This window comes from Rana temporaria, chromosome 6 (assembly GCF_905171775.1).
Source record: "Rana temporaria chromosome 6, aRanTem1.1, whole genome shotgun sequence".
Lineage (NCBI taxonomy): Eukaryota > Metazoa > Chordata > Amphibia > Anura > Ranidae > Rana > Rana temporaria.
Genome location: NC_053494.1, coordinates 174568560 through 174591957, shown reverse-complemented (window position 1 = coordinate 174591957; position 23398 = coordinate 174568560). Strand labels below are relative to the sequence as shown.

At 44.9% G+C, this 23398-nt stretch overlaps 1 protein-coding gene across 1 annotated transcript in view; it reads right to left on the bottom strand.

The window, feature by feature from the left end:
- The window catches only part of SLC38A11 (solute carrier family 38 member 11), a 66275-nt gene that overhangs the window by 16481 nt on the left and 26396 nt on the right, over positions 1-23398 (bottom strand). Inside the window, exons 6-7 of the mRNA XM_040355624.1 lie at positions 22893-22999; positions 13773-13852 (exon numbers count right to left, since the gene is read on the bottom strand). Coding sequence (XP_040211558.1) covers positions 13773-13852; positions 22893-22999 — 187 coding nt within the window. The remainder of the gene's footprint in view (positions 1-13772; positions 13853-22892; positions 23000-23398) is intronic.

Sequence of the window (23398 nt, the reverse complement as noted above, 5' to 3'; positions counted from 1 at the left end):
ACTCACTGGAGTGGCGGGTAGAAGAGGGGGTGGGAGCGGCTGGCTCAGGCTTTTAGGAGCTGAACCAGCTGCCGGCCAGGCATGATGCTGGATCCCGACATTATTGTCGGGATCCTTTCAGAGCCTGGCCTTGTTATGTCAACTGACACCTGGCTTTAGTCCGCTGCTGGCTAAATCTGGGTCACAGAAGTGAAAAAATTAGTGCACTTCTGGGACATAAATAGTACTGGGGTTACAGCTGGTAACCCTAGTGAACCACTTGCAAACTGCAATATATGTGTGTGTGTGTGTATATATATATATATATATATATATATATATATGTGTATGTACGTATTGTGGTTAGCAAGTGTTAGCTGACTTTCAAGTCCAGCTTGGACTTATGGTATGTATACATATTTCATACCTGTGGAAGTGAAGAGTCACTGTAGTAGTCGGTGCTACTACAGTGATCAAGCCACAATCTTCTGGGTCTTGTGGCTTTCTTCTGCCCTTTTACTTTTGTGAACACAGGGGGGTCCACTCATTTGGCACAGCTGCCACATTCACAGAACGCCTTGTATTTTTTCCAATGAATACAATGCATTCTCTGATTGAATGAGACAGAGATTATGAAGTCACCACCCCTCCTCTCCACCTCATCCTATCAGAGAATCACTTTCGTTCACTGAAAAAATGACAAGGTGGCCATGCCAAGTAAGCAACCCCATGTGGTCAGAAGGGCAGTTGCTCGGTACAGGAACTGGAAGCTGACAGCAATCACTGGAGCAGTGCCAATTACTACAGCGAGTCTCTGCTTCCACAGCACCCCCTCAGGTATGGAATATGTATACTTACACTGGCGGAAGCTAGAAATCAGTTTTAACTGCTTCAATACCGGGCTTTTATACACACCTCCATACCAGGCCTATTCTGGCACTTCTCTCCTACATGTACAAATCATAGTTTTTTTGCTAGAAAATTACGCAGAACCCCCAAACATTATATATGTTTTTTTAGCAGACACCCTAGGGAATAAAACGACGGTCATTGAAACGTTTTATCTTGCACGGTATTTGCGCAATAATTTTTCAAACGCCTTTTTTTAAAAAAAAAATTGTTTCATGAATTAAAAAAATAACAAAACAGTAAAGTTAGCCCAATTTTTTTGTAAAATATGAAAGGTGATGTTACACTGAGTACATAGATACCCAACATGTCACGCTTTAAAATTGCGCACACTCATGGAATGGCGCCAAACTTCGGTACTTAAAAATCCCCATAGGCAACGCTTTGAAATTTCTTACAGGTTACCAGTTTAGATTTACAGAGGAGATCTAGTGCTAGAATTGTTGCTGGCACTCTAACGCACGCGGCGATACCTCACATATGTGGTTTAAACGGCGTTTACAAATGTCGGCGGGACTTGCGTGTGCGTTCGCTTCTGCGCGCAAGCTACTGGGGACAGGGGCGTTAAAATTTTTTTTTTTTTTTACATATTTATTTATTTTTTTACACTTTTTTTTTATTTTTTTTATTATCACTTTTATTCCTATTACAAGCAGGGCTTTTTTTCAGGGGGAACTTGGGGGAACTCAGTTCCACCACCTTTGGCTCAGACCCTTTGGTGCCTGCTCACCACAATCACTTGTAAACACAGAAGTCTGGTTTCTGTGTTTACAAGTGACAGCTCTGTACTCTGTGTGTAACCCCCCTGAACTCTACACTCTGTATGAAATGCAATCCCGGTATTTATTGCCCCTTTAAGACCCTTCTACTGTTTGTGAAATTTGAATGGGGTCGTGGTTGAGTTCCTGCACCTATTTTCTGAGAAAAAAAGCTCTGATTACAAGGAATGTAAACATCCCTTGTAATAGGAATGTGTGTGACAGGTACTCTTTATGGAGAGATGCAGGGTCAATAAGACCCCACATCTCTCCTCCAGGCTGGAAAGCATGAAATCGGTGAAAAAAAATTCACCGATCTCATGTTTACTGTTGCTTAGCAGCCGCAATTGCAGAATTCAGCCAGAAACTCGATCGGAGCTGGATTTTGCCGAGAAACTCAGTCGTGTGTACACTTTTCAGCGAGGAAGTCGACGAACATGTTCTCTATTTCCTCGTTGTTCAATGAGGAAAGTTGGCTCGCCGAGATCCTCGGCGGCTTCCACACTGGACTCGACGAGGAACTCGATGTGTTTGGCATGTCGAGTTCCTCAGACGTGTGTACGGGGCCTTAGACTCTTCTGTCTCACTGGGAGCCGGAGCGACCAGCGGGCTGCCCGGACAGCCAGGCAAAGCTGCGATTGGCTTTGATCGGCTGTTCGTAACAGTAAACTGGAAGCAATAACATGACATCACTTTTGATTAACTCGAAAACAATTGGTGCCATTTTTAAAAATCAAAAGCATTCAAAAACATTGATCTTGGCGTTTTGAATTGGCAGAGGAGGGATTTGGGGTCTTATAGACCCCATATCTCTTCATAAAGAGTACCTGTCACGTGCCTATTGCTGTCATAAGGTATGTTCCTTATGACAGCAATAAAAGTGATTTTAAAAAAATATATATAGCAACAGTAAAAAATAAATAAAAATAATTAATAATAAAAAGAAAATTTAATTGCCCCCATCAGATCATGGGCAGTAATTCTAGCACCAGACCTCCTGTGTAAATCTGTGGTAACCTGTATAGGCTTTTAAAGCATCACCTATGGATAGTAAAATTTACGTCAGGGCAGGCCCTACCATGGGACCCGATGGGACCATGGTGCCAGGCGGCATTTAAGAGGGGAGGCATCCTGGACCAGTAAGCAAGAGTAGAGCAGAGCCGATGCTGGTCGGCGGTGCGCTGCCTCCTGCACTGGTTGCTAGAATAGCTTGCCGCCCGGCGCCTAGCAACCAGTGGTGATGTCAGAGGCCGTGGCCGCCCCAACATTCAGAGTGCTCTGCCTCCGCACCAATCAATTGCTCCGCCCATCTATTCCATCGCCAGTGTGAGGGAAGGAAGTGTCTGAAGAGAGCTGCCTATGACAGTGTGAGCTGAGCCAGGGGCGGATCCAGGGGGGGAGGCGGCAACTGGTCAATGGCCCCCCGAGAAAAAAAATGGTAAACAGGCTGTGCTGATGCCGACCCCCCCATCAGCCGTTGCTGACAGGCTCTGTGAAGGGAGTCGAGGGACACAGGCAGAGCCGCAGCTGCGGGGGATTTCCACCCCTCCTTCTCCTCCTTGAGCCGAGCAGCTGGGAAACTAACAAGAGAGGATTATGGGACATATAGTCCCTGATACCAGCGGGCCCATGACGCAGCCCCCCACATGCCGAGCGGGAGGAGGGGAGAGAGGAGGACTGTGAGAACTTGAGAAGAGAAACCATGAGGCTGTCGGGTGGAGGGAGCCAGAGAGAAAGTGCCAGTGATTTTACTAGGCAAGGTAAGAACTTAACTCGAGGGAGGGGGGGGCAGGAATGCAGGGTTCCATAGAGATACAGAACTTTATTACTGGCTTCTTCCACTCCCACTCTGTCCTCCCTAACCTGGCCGCTCCTACCCTGTCCTCCCCTCCACCTGGCTGCTCCCACTCTGTCCTCCCCACCTGGCTGCTCCCACTCTGTCTTCCCCACCTGGCTCTTCCCACTCTGTCCTCCCCACCTGCCTCTTCCCACCTGGCTGCTCCCACCCTGTCCTTCCCACCTGGCTGCTTCCACTCTGTCCTCCCCACCTGGCTGCTTCCACTCTGTCCTCCCCACCTGGCTGAGCACACTCTGTCCTCCCCACCTGGCTGAGCACACTCTGTCCTCCCCACCTGGCTGCTTCCACTCTGTCCTCCCCACCTGGCTGCTTCCACTCTGTCCTCCCCACCTGGCTGAGCACACTCTGTCCTCCCCACCTGGCTGCGCCCACTCTGTCCTCCCCTCCACCTGGCTGCTCCCACTCTGTCCTCCAATCCCCCTGGCTGCTCCTACCCTGTCCTCCCCTCTACCTGGCTGCTCCCACTCTGTCCTCCCCTCCACCTGGGTGCTCCTACCCTGTCCTCCACTCCTCCTGGCTGCTTCCACTCTGTCCTCCCCTCCACCTGGCTGCTCCTACCCTGTCCTCCACTCCACCTGGCTGCTCCCACTCTGTCCTCCACTCCACCTGGCTGCTCCCACTCTGTCCTACCCTCCACCTGGCTGCTCCCACCCTGGCTCCTCCCCTCCACCTGGCTGCTCCCACTCTTTTTTTGTTGGGGGGGGGGGCAGCATTTCATTCCTGGTACCAGGCAGCACAATGTCTTGGGCCGGCACTGATTTACGTAAACCGAAATACACTACTGGCAACAGTAGCTAAGCACTGCACATATTTTACACTCAATAGGCTGCCCGGGGGTGGTTGAATATTGCATGATTTGTTCTCTTAAAGGGGTTGTAAAGGTTCATGTTTTATTTTCTAAATAGGTTCCTATAAGCTAGTGCATTGTTGGTTCACTTACCTTTTCCTTCGATTTTCCTTCTAAATGTTTTTTTCTTTGTTTTCTTTGTCTGAATTTCTCACTTCCTGTTCCTCCTCAGTAAGGTGTTCAGTAAGCTGTTCTGACTGACTTTCCACCGCTCGGATGATGGTGGAAAGCTTACTGAGGAGGAACAGTAAGTGAGAAATTCAGACAGAAAAAAAACATTTAGAAAGGAAATGGAAGGAAAAGGTAAGTGAACCAACAATGCACTAGCTTAAAGGAACCTATTTAGAAAATAAAAAAAGAACCTTTACAACCCCTTTAAGTAAACAATCAGAAGTCCAGTAATAATGTATTTAGGCCTCTAATCATCATCTCTGGCCTTTCTTCCTTCAAATGGTTTCATTAGAGAGGATTTTTATGGGAATTATAAAGGAAAACAGCCCGCAAGACAATCATTTCCTATCGCTCGCGTCCTTAAATTTCCCTCTGTCATCCCACACAAACCACACATTCTGCTCTTGGATTCCCAAGCCCCCATTCGCAGGGACAGTTTTTTCCCACAGTTAGTAAATTATTTGCTTTTGCTGCATTTGTTTACACAGCTATTATGTCAGCTGACTGCTGTGACTGCAATTTAGAGGAAAATGTCAGATATGGAGAGACAGACCAGTCCTTCAGCTGTAACTTACATAACAATGATACAGTAGAAATGCAGTATGTTTTTTTATATTCAGTACTGAGATGTGTATGCATAGACCCAATTGTGTTTGTGTGTCTTTGTGTGTTTATGGTGACAATCAGGGGAAAAAACACCTAACTAGATTTTAGTTTTTCCCATGTGAGACAGTTTGGGTTGTAAAATCCAACTTCAAACTTTAAATGTCCCCAGTTGGAAATAGATAAAGAATCTTAACCACTTGCCGACCTCCTCATGTAGATATACGTCAGCAGAATGGCACGGACAGGCGAATCAACGTACCTGTACGTGCTCTGCTCGACGTGGGTGGGGGGTCTGATCGGGACCCCCCCCCCCCACTACATGCGGCGGTCGGTAAGCCTCGGGGAGCGATCCGGGACGACGGTGCGGCTATTTGTTTTTAGCCGCTCCGTCGCGATCGCTCCCCGGACCTGAAGAACGGGGAGAGCCGTGTGTAAACACGGCTTCCCCGTGCTTCACTATGGCGGCGCATCGATCGAGTGATCCCTTTTATAGGGGAGACTCGATCGATGATGTCAGTCCTACAGCCACACCCCCCTACAGTAGTAAACACACACACTAAGTGAACACTAAATGTTACAGCGCCCCCTGTGTTTAACTCCCAAACTGCAACTGTCATTTTCACAATAAAGAATGCAATTTAAATGCATTTTTTGCTGTGAAAATGACAATGGTCCCAAAAATGTGTCAAAATTGTCCGCCATAATGTCGCAGTCACGAAAAAAATCGCTGATCGCCGCCATTTGTAGTAAAAAAAAAAAAAAAAATGCAATAAAACTATCCCCTATTTTGTAAACGCTATAAATTTTGCGCAAACCAACCGATAAACGATTATTGCGATTTTTTTTACCAAAAATAGGTAGAAGAATACGTATCGGCCTAAACTGAGGGAATTTTTTTTTTTTAAATATGTTTTTGGGGGATATTTATTATAGCAAAAAGTAAAAAATATTGAATTTTTTTCAAAATTGTCGCTCTATTTTTGTTTATAGCGCAAAAAATAAAAACCGCAGAGGTCATCAAATACCACCAAAAGAAAGCTCTATTTGTGGGGAAAAAAGGACGCCAATTTTACTTGGGAGCCACGTCGCACGACCGCGCAATTGTCTGTTAAAGCGATGCAGTCCCGAACTGTAAAAATCCCTTGGGTCTTTAGACAGCATATTGGTCCGGGGGCTTAAGTGGTTAAGCTGCAATACCAACCTTCAATTCAGGGATGTTCCTATAGTACCTCTTTTTAGCCACTGGATGTCCTCAGTCTTCCAGGTTGAATGATGCCCAGCATCATTCAATCTGGAAAACGAGAGACTCTACCTAGGGTGACCACATTTCCAAACTACCATTCAGGGACACCCCTTCCCAAAAATCAGCTTGTGCTGTAACGAATCACAGCACAGTGATTGGACACAAGAGGCGGGATTTACGATTTCTCCAATCACAAGCAGGGGGGGGTTTGTGCTCCTCCAGCCATTCTCGGATAGGACAAGTACTGTCATTGAGTAAAGCGGTGATGTGGCAGCCTTTTTTGGGGGAATCAGATTGGCCTGGGGGGTGGCTGTGTCAGTTTCATTCCGGGACACTGTATTGTTCTGGAATGAATGTGCCTGGGACAGACCTGCAAAATGCGGGACTGTCCAGGGCAATCCGGGACACGTGGTCACCCTACTCTACCATGAATACTGCATGTCATGGCCCCATCCCCTGAAAGGGCACCACCCTGGCACCCTTCATTCACAGTGTACTGTGCACTAAAAAGGACTGCCCAGCCCAGAAAGGAACCGAGGAGAACCCTGTGGCTTCATGTGACTGGCCTTTTAGGAAATGGTGGGCATTAACAATTAAAAAAAGCAGAAAAGCACACTGGGGACCTTTAGGGGAGGGAAAGAGGGGTCCTGGAGGCAAAATGGAGCACAGAGTTAGGGTGGTTTCACACTGCAAATGGGACCAACTGTCTTGAAGTCTAATAAAATCCACGGCGTCCAAAATGGCTGACGTGTTTCAATGGTGAACCCTCTTCATCAGTGCCAGGGAAGGCTCTAATACAGTCAAATTCAAGTACTTTGCATGTAAAATAGTAATTTAATTATGTATTTGATTAATTCACAGCTACATTAATTTGTGTATTTTAGATCTGCCTTTCAGCTTCAATTAAGTCAATATCCTCCGCTCAGCAATGTGACAACATTTTCTGTCCAAAGTTTAAAAGGGAGCGAGATACTAAATGATATAATTGAATGTATAAAACCATTCCCTAATAATAACTGCTGCATAATTAGCCATTAGCTGTACAGTCTGGCATTCGTTTGTAAGTATGTTTTCTGTTTGTGTTAGTTTTAACATTTTTGTGGTATTTATGAATTTCGAAATAGAAAGCTGTACAAGCATCCATTATTGTGCTGGAAAGTTACCGGTATATAGACATAAAACTGGCAGATGTTGCCCTCTGCTGGCAAAACAACAAAAATACACAATATCTATTAGGAATAAAAATAATAAGCTATAAACACGCCAACATCACAAACCTTATTTGGTAGAGGTTTTATTTTGATGCGCTAACTTTTTAGAACAATAATTCAGACAAGCCAATCCGAATTCATCTTTGTACTGCTCTGACTTCAGTAGAGTGAATTCTGGCTGCCTGTAAAGCAGGTTTGCCAAAAACGTTAATAGCACATTGTTGAGGATATAATTATATCGGAGGGCTGTTTATAGCATTTTTGGAATGCTGGTGCCATTTCTTTTTTTTTTTTACAATTTTTAACAAGCTTCAAAATAACTGACATAAAGAATGAGGCAATTCCTTTGTTTAGTTATAAAATAAAGTTAATAAAAAATAATCTATTCTTCTAGCATAGAGAAAGCGCAATTTGAACGCCATTTCTTCCTTCTGCCACCTTAAATGTACAATACATCCTTGGTAAGGCAAATCCACTTTGCACTACAAGTGCAAACTACAAATGCAAAGTGCACTTGGAAGTTCAGTCGCTGTAGATCCGAGGGGGACATGCAAGGAAAATAATAAACAGCATTTTAGCTTGCACATGATTGGATAATACAATCAGCAGAGCTTCCCCTCATTTCAGATCTGCCCCTCAGATTTACAGCGACTGCACTTCCAAGTGCACTTTCAGTGCAATTTCAAGTGCACTTTGCACTTGTAGGCCACGATTCAGATACATTGTCGTATCTTTGAGCGGGCGTAGCACATCTCATATGCGCTACGCCGACGTAACATTGAGAGGCAAGTACTGTATTCAGAAAGCACTTGCTCCCAAAGTTACGTTGGCATAGCGTAAATGGGCCGGCGTAAGCCCGCGTAATTCAAAGTAGCAAGGCAGTGGGCGTGTTGCATTGTAATGAAGCGTGACCCCATGTAAATGCATGGCCGATCGAACAGCGCATGCGCGTGCATGCTCAGAATCACGTCGCAAATACTCCCTAAGATACGTCGGCTCAATGCTTTCGACGTGAACGTAACTTACGCCCAGCCCCATTCACGTACGACTTACGCAAACGACGTAAAATACGACGCTGTTCCGACGTCCATACCTTAACATGACTTACCCCTGCTTTATGAGGGGTAAACTTACGTAAACGGCGTATCTAAATTCGACGGGCGCAAGTACGTTCGTGAATTGGCGTATCTATGTCATTTGCATATTCGACACGTAAAACTACGGAAGCACCCCTTGCGGCCAGCGTAAATATGCACCCAAGAGACTTACGTCGGTCGTATCTTGCAAAATTCAGGCGTATCTCAGTTCCTAAATAAGCGCATAGAAACGAAGGCGCACATTTGGACTTACGACGGCGTATCTGGAGATACGCCGTTGTAAGTCCTTTCTGAATCCGGGCCGTAGTTTGCACTTGTAGTGCAAAGTGGATTTGTCTTTTGTAAATAACCCCCAATGTCTCCCTGTCTGTGATTAGCGCAGTGCTGTGCGGGCTCTGCATGTGGAGTGTGCGAACACACCGGAGCTCATCCCTACAGAGTGCACCATCTCTTCTTCTGTTGTACAGGTGTCCCTAGGACTGTTGAAGTAGGATAAGGCTGCTGAATTGCATCTCTGGTGCCAAGTGCCCTCACCAATAGGTTGTGCCTCATTTTGTGATGAAGTGGGCATTGATTTCTTTCAATCCTATACTCGCAGTTTGCATTCCAGAAAGTGGTGGTATGTGCTTCATCACTCCTTGGAATACGGAGAGCAGCTACCATAGAAGTTTGTAATGTAATTTCACTTATACACTAAGTGGTTGGTTTACTAAAACCGAAGAATGCAAAATGTGGCGCAGCTTTGCATAGAAACCAATTCGCTTTCATTTTTTTTTTTTTTAAAGCTTAAAAGAGGTTGTAAAGGTTTGTTTTTTATTTTCTAAATCGGTTCCTTTAAGCTAGTGCATTGTTGGTTCACTTACCTTTTCCTTCGATTTCCCTTCTAAATGTTTTTTTTCTTTGTTTTCTTTGTCTGAGTTTCTCACTTCCTGTTCCTCCTCAGTAAGCTGTTCTGGTTGACTAACCCCCAGCCAGAACGGCTCGGATGATGGGGGCAAGTTTACTGAGGAGAAACAGGAAGTGAGAAATTCAGACAAAGAAAAAAAAAATTTAGAAGGGAAATGGAAGGAAAAGGTAAGTGAACCAACAATGCACTAGCTTAAAGGAACCCATTTAGAAAATAAAAAATTAACCTTTACAACCCCTTTAATTGAACAAGCTGACTTTCGAAGCTAATTGGCTACCATGCACAGCTGCGCCAGATTTTGCACTCTCCAATTTTAGTAAATAAACCCCTAAGGGCTCTTTCACACGTCCGCTCCGCCTGTCCGTTCATTACATTGTAATGAATCCCTATGGGAACGCGTCCGTTAGCGGATGGAGCATCCGCTAGCGTCCGCGTCCGTCGGGATCCGGTTTTCGGACGGAAGAAAACCCTATTTTTCTTCCGTCCGGCGGAACGGAACTGATGCAGACGGACAGACGGTCCGTCTGCATCCGGTTCCCCATAGGGCAGAGCGGAGCTGAGACAGGGCGGTCCCTGCACAGTGTGCGGGGACCGCCCTATCCGCCGAGAGCTCAGCGGGGATCCCCGCTGAGCCGACGGAGCGGACACAAAAACTGAAAGGACGTGGGAAAGAGCCCTAAGAAAGGGGAATATATAGGAGCATCCTTAACCCTTTCATGACTAAGCCTATTTCTGACATTTGGTGTTTACAAGTTAAAATCCATATTTTTTGCTAGAAAATTAGAACCCCCAAATATTATATATATATTTTTAGCAGAGAATCTAAAGAATAAAATGGCGATTGTTGCAATATTTTATGTCACACGGTATTTGTGCAGCAATGTTATAAACGCAACTTTTTGGTAAAAAAAACACTTTCATCAATTAAAAAAAAAAACGAAACCGTAAAGTTAGCCCAATTTTTTTGTATAATGTGAAAGATGATGTTATACCAAGTAAATCGATACCAAACATGTCACGCTTTATAATTGCACGCATTCGTGGAATGGCGACAAATGATGGTAAGTAAAAATCTCCATAGGCAACGCTTTAATTTTTTTTTTTTTTACGGCTACCAGGTTAGAGTTACAGAGGAGGTCTAGTGCTAGAATTAATGCTCTCGCTCTAACGATCATGGCGATACCTCACATGTGTGATTTGAACACCGTTTACATATGCGGGCACGACTTCCGTATGCGCTTTCTTTGCTGCGCGAACTCGCGGGACGGGGGCACTTTAAAAAAATCGTATTTCTTTTATTTATTTTGACATTATTATATTATGTTTTTTTTTTAAAAAAGGATTACTTTTTTTGCTGTCACAAGGAATATAAACATCCCTTGTGACAGTAATAGGTGGTGACAGGTACACTTTATGGAGGGATTGGGGTCTAAAAGACCCCCGATCCCTCCTTTACACTTCAAAGTATTCAGATCGCTGAAAACGGTGATTCTGAATACTGTATATTTTTTTTAAATCCGCGCCATTCGCAGCCGAGTAAACCGGAAGTGACGTTGTGACGTTGCTTCCGTGTTTACATTCAGGAGACTGGCAGGAAGCTATTTACGGCTTAATGCCAGTCTCTCTCTCAGCACCGGAGGTGGCGCATCGTTGATCGGGTCTCCCGGTGGAACGGGAGGCCCAGTAAGAGCGCGGGAGGCGGCGGGGGGGGAGCCATTTCCCCTCCCGCTCCTCCGGGATAACAACTGAGTGGCTTTTAGCCAGTTGTTATCACCGGAAAGCCGATCACCTCGCTCTAAAAAGATATACCGGGTTGATGCCTGCAGCTGCGGGCATCATCCCGGTATAACCCCCGAAAGCTTAGAACGTATATGTGCATATTTTTTTTCCCACCTGTAAGGCAAAAAGGCATAATGAGCACTAGCTAATACTAATGCACCACATACTAGCTCATTATGAAATGCTTACCTTAGAACGAGGCGTCGGTATCTCTGCCGGTCCACGCAGAGGGAAATTTGGCGTATCTTCCGGGTATCACGGCTCCAGCGCTGTGAGCGGCTGGAGCCACTATGTCGTCACTCCTGCGCACTTCTTTCCAGCAAGATCCGGCGTCTACCGGGCCTTCGGCCCTATAGGTAAGCCTTATTATAGGCTTACCTGTAGGTAAAAGTAAAAAATGTCCCTATACAACCACTTTAATGAGAAAAGTTAGGTGCTCATTTTTAAACCAAAAATAAAGACAAAACAACCCCCCAAAAAATCTGCCAAAAAATCTGCACAAATACAACCAGTCCTACACTCCATGGTTACACCATTACCTGTTGTATCAACTATCATCTTTCAATGTAACCCACTGCAAATTTTACGTTTACCTAAAAAATACAAAATAAGCACAAGAGACATTTCTTACGTTTAGTGTGATGTGTCCCTTGTGCTTCTGAATTCTAGTTCAAAAGGAATCTTCCTCTGCTGAAGACACCCCTCTAGTTAAAAGAACTGAGATTCTGTCACCGACACTAATTTAGAGAGCGCGATTGTGTCCCAGCTTTCCACTCACCCCCTCCATCCATAGAAGCCATACTACAGCATTTATGAATGAAACATTATCTTTGAATGGAGAGGGCAGACCTTTCAATCATTTGCTTGTCCTCCATTCATAATTCCTGCTTCGTTCATAGAAGTGGGCTATTGTGACCTGACATGTGGCCTGATCATATTGGCAATTATAGCCCATTACGTAACCTGCTAGGACTGAACTTATCGTTAGCTGTTGTTTTCCCATGTTACAACCCGGCAGTAGGAAAACAGAAATATTTCCAGATGTGCCGTAGGCCACTGGCCTCACTCACCTGCATTTTGAATAAAATATTACTAGAATCATTTTCATTGTTTTTCCCTCACATTCAATATGTATTTCATAAATGTCCTTGAGATAAAAAAAAAAAATAGTTCCAAAAGTGTTATTTTTATATGTGAAGTTATAACTCTTAGGAAGAGGGATTGTCATGGCAACAGGAACACTCCTAATGCCCTGTACACACAATTGGAATTTCCGATGAAAAAAGTCAGACAGATTTTTTCATCGGATATTCCGACTGTGTGTGGGCCCCATCTGACTTTTTTTCCGTCGTAGTTTAGAAATAGAACATGTTGGGTTTTTTTCCGATGGAAAAAATCCTATCGGAAATTCCGATCGTCTGTGTGGAACTCGGAAGGAGAAAAAAGCATGCATGCTCAGAATCAAATACAAAAAAAGGTTTTTTTTGGGACTTTAAATGAGATGCGTTTTTAAACAAACAGTAGTATAAGTAAAATAGTAAACGTTTATAACCAGGCTCATACATACCACCCAAACAGCAAGCCAAATTCAACTGTCTTACTGTATATGTTAAAAGCAGAGATTGGTTGCACGCATTTGCAAGTACATGAGTAAGCTGCAGAGCCCGCGCCAAGGCTCTCTGCGATCTGCAGTCCTAACTAAACTTTTGAAGTCTCCTCAATGGAGGCATGTAAAGACTAATTATTTTTTTTTTGTATCCAATAGGGATGGAGGCGTGTGTTTTTCATACGCCTCATTTAAAGTCCCAACCCTAGTTTTCTTCATGCATGCTCAGAATCAAGTCGACGCATGCTCGGAAGCATTGAACTTCATTTTTCCCGACTTGTTGTAGTGTTTTATGTCACTGTGTTTTGGACGGTCTAAATTTGGTCTGACAGTGTGTAAGCTTGAACGGAATTCCGACTAAAAATTCCATTGGATTTTATCCCATCTGAAATTCCGATCATGTGTACAGGGCATAACAGCTCTTTTTTTTTTTTTAATAGCCTCTAATGTACAGTATATACGTAAACTGGCAAACCACCTTCGACATAGGAAACTGCCACTACAAACGATAGTTTTTTTTTCTATCGGTTAGGTATCCATCGGTTAAATTTAAAACAAGATTGATTTTTTTTAACCTATGGATAAATAACCGATGGGGCCTACACACGATCGGTTTGGTCCGATGAAAACAGTCCATCAGACCGTTCTCATCGGTTTGACCGATCGTGTGTACACGGCATAATTCTTCCATCTCCAACCGTATATACCTCACTGTGCCGATAAGCTTTTAAAACAGTTTTTTGTTAATATGGATAAATGTATGTATTTCAATTGTTTACAGATTTATTACACAGTACTTACATTACTATTGTCATGGAAGATGCCCGGATAATCACCATCAGGAGGACCACAACCGTTAAAAGAAAAGATATCAATGACACCTACAGCAAAGAGAAATTAGTTATTATGAAGAACATGACCTAAAACAATAGAATTGGAGAAAAGGATTTCCCTGTAAAAAGGGAGTCTTTTGATTCATCCTGAATAGGTAAAGAAAGCTTGATTGTAATGCCCCGTACACACCATCACTTTATGTGATGAAAAAAAACGACATTTTCTGTGAAGTAAAAAACAACGTTTTTGAAACTTCAATTTTCAAAGACGAAGTTGCCTACACACCATCGTTTTTCTCACAATGTTCTAGCAAAGCGAGGTTACGTTCCACCACGTTTTTCCATTGAAGCTCGCTTCATAAGTAGCTTCTGGGCATGCGCGGGTGAAAAACCGGTGTTTTAAACGACGTTTTTGCTACACACGGTCAATTTCTGTGAAGTAAAAAATGACGTTTTGAAAAACGACACATAAAATTGAAGCATGCTTCAATCTTTTTTGGTCGTTTTTTAGAAGACATAAAACGACGTTTTCCGCCACACACGGTCAATTAACCAGTTGGTAACCGCCCTATAGCCAAAATACGGCTACAGAGCGGTTACTGTACTCTAGGAGGGCGTCAATGTACGTCCTCCCAGAGACTGCTTTGTGCGCGCCCGAGCGGGCGCGCACACGCGATCGCCGGTGCTCGCCGGGTCTACGGGACCCGCAGCAACAGCACTCGCGGTAAGGAGCCAATGGACGCGGCTCCTTACCACGTGATCGCGCCGTCCAATGACGGCGCGATCACATTTGTAAACAAACCCTGCGGCTGGGTCAGATGCAGGTCATCTCTCTCCTCTCCTCACACCGTTGCAGCGTGAGAGGAGAGGAGAGAGATTTTTCAAATCAATAGTAAGTGCCCAGCAATCCCCAGCAGTCCCCAGCAGTGCCCAGCAGTGCCCAGCAGTGCCCAGCAGTGCCCCAGCAGTGCCCCAGCAGTGCCATCTGTCCCCTAGGAAGTGCCATCTGTCCCCCAGGAAGTGCCATCTGTGCCCCAGGCAGTGCCATCTGTGCCCCACTAGTGCCATCTGTGCCCCACTAGTGCCATCTGTGCCACCTGTGCCCCACAAGTGCCCCAACAGTGCCACCTGTCCTACACCAGTGAACACCAGTGCCACAAAAGTAAAAAGTAAAAGTAAAAACACTGCCACATCAGTGCCACAACACTGCCACCTGTGCCCATAAGTGCCACCTGTGCCCATAAGTGCCACCTGTGCCCATAAGTGCCCACAAGTGCCGCCTGTGCCCACGAGTGCCGCCTGTGCCCACGAGTGCCGCCTGTGCCCACGAGTGCCGCCTGTGCCCACGAGTGCCGCCTGTGCCACACCAGTGCCGCCTGTGCCACACCAGTGCCGCCTGTGCCACACCAGTGCCGCCTGTGCCACACCAGTGCCGCCTGTACCAAACCAGTGCCGCACCAGTGTCATCTGAGCCACACCAGTGTCATCTGAACCACATCAGTGCCGCCTGTGCCCATCAGTGCCACCTGTGCCCATCAGTGCCGCCTGTGCCCATCAGTGCCACCTGTGCCACACCAGTGCCGCCTGTACCAAACCAGTGCCGCCTGTACCAAACCAGTGCCGCACCAGTGTCATCTGAGCCACACCAGTGCCACACCAGTGTCATCTTTGCCACATCAGTGCCGCCTGTTCCCATCAGTGCCGCCTGTGCCCATCAGTGCCGCCTGTGCCCATCAGTGCCACCTGTGCCACACCAGTGCCGCCTGTACCAAACCAGTGCCGCCTGTACCAAACCAGTGCCGCACCAGTGTCATCTGAGCCACACCAGTGCCACACCAGTGTCATCTGAGCCACATCAGTGCCGCCTGTGCCCATCAGTGCCACCTGTGCCCATCAGTGCCACCTGTGCCCACCAGTGCTCATCTGCACCCCACCAGTGCTCATCTGCACCCCACCAGTGCTCATCTGCACCCCACCAGTGCTCATCTGCACCCCACCAGTGCTCATCTGCGCCCCACCAGTGCTCATCTGCGCCCCACCAGTGCTCATCTGCGCCCCACCAGTGCCATCTGCGCCCCACCAGTGCCATCTGCGCCCCACCAGTGCCATCTGTGCCCCACCAGTGCCATCTGTGCCCCACCAGTGCCACACCAGTTCCACCTGCACCACTGCAGTGACGCCTGTGCCCACCAGTGCCGCCTGCTAATCAGTGACCCCAGAGCCACAGCAGTGCAACCAGAGCCACACCAGTGCCACATTTGCCCATCAGTTACACCTGCGCCACTGCAGTGCCACTAGTGCCCACCAGTGTTCTGCAGTCCAGCCTCACTAGCCACCAGTATGGCAAAAAATTTTTTTACCACCGAGCAGGCCTTCCAGAAACTATGGGCGTCTGATGACAGCTGTGAGGAGTCTCTGTCCGATTCCGATTCGGCCTATGAGCCCGTAACAGGAAGCGGGTCTGATACTGATTCAGAGGAGGAACCTGTGCCCGTTAAAAGAAGGCGTTCTGGCGTGGAGCAGCCTACTACTAGTGCAGTGCCGTCCACCTCGCAAGCAGTGCCGTCCACCTCGCGAGCAGTGCCGTCCACCTCGCAAGCAGTGCCGTCCACCCCGCAAGCAGTGCCGTCCACCCCGCAAGCAGTGCCGTCCACCCCGCAAGCAGTGCCGTCCACCCCGCAAGCAGTGCCGTCCACCCCGCAAGCAGTGCAACAAAGGTCAGGCACCAGTAGGGTGTCCTCTCTGCCCCAAAGGGATAGGGGCCATGCCAGCCTTCCCTATGGCCTTCAAAACCCCCTGTGGCTGCCTTCGAATTCTGGAGCATCAAGTATCCCCCCTTTCACCGCCCAACCAGGTGTACAGGTGAACACCGATAATTTTGACACGATTGATTTTTTTCATTTAGTTTTTACAGACGAATTATTGTCATCTATTGTGGCCCAGTGCAATCTCTACGCTCAGCAATTTATTCTAAGCAACCCCGATTCCAGCTATGCCCGCCCCTTTCATTGGAGAGACCTGACCGTAGAGGAGTTTAAAATATTCTTAGGCCTGACCTTCAATATGGGTCTCTCAAAAAAAAACAAAGGGTACGCCTATTGGTCTACCAAAGCCATCCACCACATGCCCGTCTTCTCATCCCGTATGCCCAGATCCCGATACTTCATGATTCTACGGTTCCTCCACTATAATGACAACACCCAGTGCCCTCCCCGAAATGACCCTGCCTTTGACAAATTATTTAAAATTCGGCCACTTCTAAATTTTTTTTCTGAAAAATTCCCCCAGTTATATACCCCTCAACAAAATATTTCAATAGATGAGTCCCTTGTAAAATTCCACGGCAGGCTGGGCTTTAAACAATTCATCCCAAGCAAAAGGGCCCGATATGGGGTGAAGATGTACAAACTGTGTGACCGAGACACGGGGTACATCTACTCCTTCATTGTTTACGAAGGGAAGGACTCCCAACTACATCCCCCCGAATGCCCCGAATACATCGGAACAAGTGGAAAAGTCGTCTGGGAGCTCATCTATCCACTACTTGGAAAAGGATACCACCTTTACGTGGACAATTTTTATACTAGCTTGCCCCTGTTTAGAAATCTTTACCGGAGAGACACCCCAGCATGTGGCACAGTGAGAATAAACAGAAAGGGCTTCCCCCAAAAATTGGTGAATCAGAAGCTGAGACGAGGAGAGACGACGTCTTTACGGAACCAGGAGCTATTGGCTGTCAAGTGGAGGGACAGACGAGATGTCCACATGCTCACCACCATCCACAATGACACCTACGTGGAAGTCCCCAAAAGAAGCGGCCCAGTGCAGAAACCATCTTGTGTCTACGACTACAATTTATTTATGGGTGGCGTAGACTTCAATGACCAGATGATTGAACCCTATCTTCCCTCCCGAAAATCCCGTCACTGGTATAAAAAAGTGTCCATTTACTTTTTCAGTTTGGCCTTCTATAACTCTTATGTTATCTACAAAAAAGCAACACAGAATCCCGTTCCATATCTACTCTACCAAGAAGACGTTATCACCGCCCTTTTGTTCCCTGAAATGCCACCAGACATTCTTCGCACTGATTGCGTGAGCAGACTTCACGAACGGCACTTTCCTGACAAAATCCCCCCCCGTCGAACAGGTGCAGCCCGTCAGAAGAAATGTCGGGTGTGCGCCAGAGGAGGAGTCAGAAGAGACACAACAGTTTATTGTCCCGATTGTCCCTCCCAACCAGGCCTCTGTTTAGGTGCATGTTTCCGCCGTTACCACACTATTGAAAATTATTAGATAAACAAAATTCAAATTCCCTGTCATTTTCCTCCACACCCCTTATGCCACTGCACTGTACCTACCTCTGCCTTCTCCGACCCTGGACTGTTTTATACGACCACGATTTTGCCTAATGCTAAAAATACCTCTGCTTTCTCTGGAACTGACCCTGGCTTGTTATACGACCACTCTTTTGCCTAACCCTAAACTGTACCTACATCTGCCTGCTCTGGAATTGACCCTGGACTGTTTGACCACGTTTTTTGCCTGCCCCTTGGATTGATCTTTTACCCTGCTATGCTAGTGGGAACACAGGAGTCTCACACATGTGAGGGGCTCCAGAATTGTTTTTCTGGATGAAAAAACTAATTTTTTAGTTTTCTCATTCCCAGATTAGGGTCTGGTTGCCCGGAGGCTTCAAAGAGATTTGGGTGGGAGAAGCCTCTACCCCTGTCCCCATTCTTTCCTGGCCTTACTACCAGGACCAATATTTTGGCACTGCTGGCTATGTACCGACTATGAACAATATTGCTGCCTGGACAATTCCATTCATTGTCGCTGACCACGTTCCTGCCTGCTGCCTGGATCAGGGCTCTCCTCCTGTGGACAATTGCACTACTAAAAACACAGGTAATCCTTTTTTTTTGTACCCATTACTCAGCAGAATGTATTTTAGGGTGTAATTCTTGGTATGTACATGCTGTGTTAGAAATATGAAGGGCCTTCAAAAATGTGATAGATTGTAAGGAAATTGGATGTGTAATTTGTGTCCCTACAACACCTGATGGTGCTTCTTGGATGTTGGGTCTCTATGTGGCCAGGCTGTGTAAAAGTCTCACACATGTGGTATCGCCATACTCAGGAGAAGCAGCAGAATATATTTTGGGGTGTAATTTTTGCTATGTACATGCTATGTGTTGGAAATATCCTATAAATGGACAACTTTGTGTAAAAAAAATGCGTTTTCATTTTTTTTCCACATTTTCCAAAAACATCTGCAAAAAAATGAACTGTTCAAAAGACTCATTATGCCTCATAGATTATACGTTGGGGTGTTAGCTTTCCAAAATGGGGTCACTTTGTGGGCGTTTCCATTGTCCTGGTGCTCCAGGGCCTTCAAAAGTGTAATAGGTGGTTGAGAGATTAGATGTGTAATTTATGCTCCTAGAATGCTTGAAGTTGCTACTTCGGTGTTGGGCCTCTGTATGTGGCCACGCTGTGTAAAAGTCTCACACATGTGGTATCGCCATACTCAGGAGGAGCAGCAGAATACATTTTGGGGTGTAATTTTTGCTATGTACATGCTATGTGTTGGAAATATCCTATAAATGGACAACTTTGTGTAAAAAAAATGCGTTTTCATTTTTTTTCCACATTTTCCAAAAACATCTGCAAAAAAATGAACTGTTCAAAAGACTCATTATGCCTCATAGATTATACGTTGGGGTGTTAGCTTTCCAAAATGGGGTCACTTTGTGGGCGTTTCCATTGTCCTGGTGCTCCAGGGCCTTCAAAAGTGTAATAGGTGGTTGAGAGATTAGATGTGTAATTTATGCTCCTAGAATGCTTGAAGTTGCTACTTCGGTGTTGGGCCTCTGTATGTGGCCACGCTGTGTAAAAGTCTCACACATGTGGTATCGCCATACTCAGGAGGAGCAGCAGAATATATTTTGGGGTGTAATTTTTGCTATGTACATGCTATGTGTTGGAAATATCCTATAAATGGACAACTTTGTGTAAAAAAAATGCGTTTTCATTTTTTTTCCACATTTTCCAAAAACATCTGCAAAAAAATGAACTGTTCAAAAGACTCATTATGCCTCATAGATTATACGTTGGGGTGTTAGCTTTCCAAAATGGGGTCACTTTGTGGGCGTTTCCATTGTCCTGGTGCTCCAGGGCCTTCAAAAGTGTAATAGGTGGTTGAGAGATTAGATGTGTAATTTATGCTCCTAGAATGCTTGAAGTTGCTACTTCGGTGTTGGGCCTCTGTATGTGGCCACGCTGTGTAAAAGTCTCACACATGTGGTATCGCCATACTCAGGAGGAGCAGCAGAATATATTTTGGGGTGTAATTTTTGCTATGTACATGCTATGTGTTGGAAATATCCTATAAATGGACAACTTTGTGTAAAAAAAATGCGTTTTCATTTTTTTTCCACATTTTCCAAAAACATCTGCAAAAAAATGAACTGTTCAAAAGACTCATTATGCCTCATAGATTATACGTTGGGGTGTTAGCTTTCCAAAATGGGGTCACTTTGTGGGCGTTTCCATTGTCCTGGTGCTCCAGGGCCTTCAAAAGTGTAATAGGTGGTTGAGAGATTAGATGTGTAATTTATGCTCCTAGAATGCTTGAAGTTGCTACTTCGGTGTTGGGCCTCTGTATGTGGCCACGCTGTGTAAAAGTCTCACACATGTGGTATCGCCATACTCAGGAGGAGCAGCAGAATATATTTTGGGGTGTCATTTGTGGAATATACATGCCATGTGAGAGAAATAACCTGTTATAATGACAATATTGGTATGAAAAAAAAAAAAAAAAAAAAAATCTTAATTTTGCAAAGAATTGTGGGAAAAAATGGCAACTTCAAAAAACTAACTATGACTCTTACTAACTACCTTGGAATGTCTACTTTCCAAAAAGGGGTCATTTGGGGGGTATTTGTACTTTATTGGCTTGTTAGGGTCTCAAGAAATGAGAGAAGCTGTCAGTACTTCAGGTGTGATCAAATTGTTCAATTTTCAGAAATTGGTACCAAAGCTTGTAGACCCTATAACTTTCACCCAGACTAAATAATATCCAAATTTTTTTTTTTTTTTTTACCAAAAATATGTAGCAGTATGCATTTTAGGCCAAATGTATGAGGAAAATTACTTTTTTACAAAATGATATGATAGAAATGAAGAAAAATTCATTTTTTTACAAAATTTTCGTTCTTTTTTCATTAATAGCGGGGAAAAAAAAAAACGCAGAGGTGATCAAATACCACCAAAAGAAAGCTCTATTTGTGGGAAAAAAAGGACAAAAATTTCATTTGGTTACAGTGTTGTATGACTGAGTTATTGTCATTCAAAACGTGAGAGCACCAAAAGCTGAAAATTGGTCTGGTTATTAAGGGTGTTTAAGTGCCCAGTTGTCAAGTGGTTAAAGTGACGTTTTTAAAAACGTCATTTTTTTTCATCACATAAAACGACCGTGTGCACGCGGCATTAGTGTTGTTATTATTTTTTTTTCTATTTAGCCTTTTTCTGTCATAAAGTGTTCATGTTTTTTTCCAGTTTAAATTGTAACCAAAGACAATTGTTTTTTTGTTTTTGGATAGGCTAATGGAGAGTGATAACCTCTGTTTTTTGCCATCTTTGACCCGTAGGGTCAATGTCGCAGTCACGATAAAAATCGCAGATCACCGCCATTACTAGTAAAAAAAAAAAATTATTAATAAAAAATATCCCCTGTTTTGTAGATGCTATAACTTTCGCACAAACCAATCAATATACGCTTATTGCGATATTTTTTGCCAAAAATATATAGAAGAATACATATCGGCCTAAACTGAAGAAATAGATTTTTTGGTATAGCAAAAAGTAAAAAATATTGTTTTTTTTTTTTGTTTATAGCGCAAGAAATAAAAACCACAGAGGTGATCAAATACCACCAAAGAAAGCTCTATTTGTGGGAAAAAAAGACGTCAATTTTACTTGGGTACCATGTCGCACGACCGCGCAATTGTCAGGTAAAGTGATGCAGTGCCGAATCGCAAAAAATAGCCTGGTCATTCAGCAGCCAATTCTTCCGGGGCTGAAGTGGTTAAATTGAAAAATGCAAAAAAGATTGCATGGAATCCCATTTTGTATACGTGAGCCCCCAAGAAGCTTATATCTAATAACAGTCAACAGATTTGGCTGTTATCAGAGAGATCTGGGGGGTGATCTAAGGTCATGTCTTCCAGCCAGCCATTATTATCTCCAGATACGCCATCGTAAGTCCGAATGTGAGGCGTTGTATCTATGCGCCTGATTCAAAGAATCAGATACGCCAGAATTTGTCCAAGATACGACTGACGTAAGTCTCTTACGCCGTCGTTTCTTGGGTGCATATTTACGCTGGCCGCTAGAGGCGCTTCCGTAGGTTTACGCGTAGAATATGCAAATGAGCTAGATACGCTGATTCAGAAACGTACTTGCGCCCGTCGGATTTAGCTACGCCGTTTACGTAAGGCGTATGTCCGGCGTAAGTTTACCCCTCAAAAAGCAGGGGTAAGTCATGTTAAGGTATAGACGTCGGAAACGTCGGAACAGCGTCGTATTTTACGTTGTTTGCGTAAGTCGTACGTGAATGGGGATGGGCGTAGGTTACGTTCACGTCGCCAAAGCATTGAGCCAACGTATCTTAGGGAGTATTTGCGACGTGATTCTGAGCATGCGCGCGCATGCGCCGTTCGTTCGGCCCCTCATTTACATGGGGTCACGGCTCATTGTAATACAACACGCCCACTGCCTTGATAATTTGAATTAGGCGGGCTTACGCCGGCCCATTTACGCTACGCCGCCGTAACTTAGGGCGCAAGTTCTTTCTGAATACGGTACTCGCCTCTCTAAGTTACGGCGGCGTAGCGTATATGACATGCGCTACGCCTGCCTAAAAATACGCCAGTCTTTCTGAATCTGGCCCATAATGTCTACATGTCAAATCCATCCAAAATGGCCAGCTTTAACCTTGGCTTGCCTGTTTCTAAAGTTTTTGGTTGCTACAAGTGCAGTGACCATCAGGAAAATACCATTCGTTATTTTTAATTCAATCTAATACCTTCCCTAGTCTTTGCATGTTGCGGTACAGCGCTATGGGAAGAGTAACCACTGCTGTTGTCCCCAGGATAGCCAAACGACGATCAGCAAGTATGCTCTCTGGAGATACTGGAAAAAGACAGATAAAAGATTGTCATTCAAAATAACACAAAACAGATTATTAGTTATTGATATCAATATAATATATTTATTTTTTATCCAATTTAACTATATACACACAGAAAACGTGCAGATTTGGATTGCCTATGAGCAGGCTATGATCACCTATAATGGAACATTGCAATTTATCCTGTTTCTCAGCCTTATATATTAAGTGTAGATGACAGTCCTGCATACCATATTTGCCGGCATATAAGACGACCCCCTAATTTTCCAGCTAAAATGTTGGTTTGGGGATGTCTGGAAGCTGAGGGGTAGTCAGAACAACAGCTGACAGGAGCAACCGCTGACAGAAACAGGCTTTTTTCAGCTTTTTTCAAATCTCACTGTGCCATTGCATTGCATTAC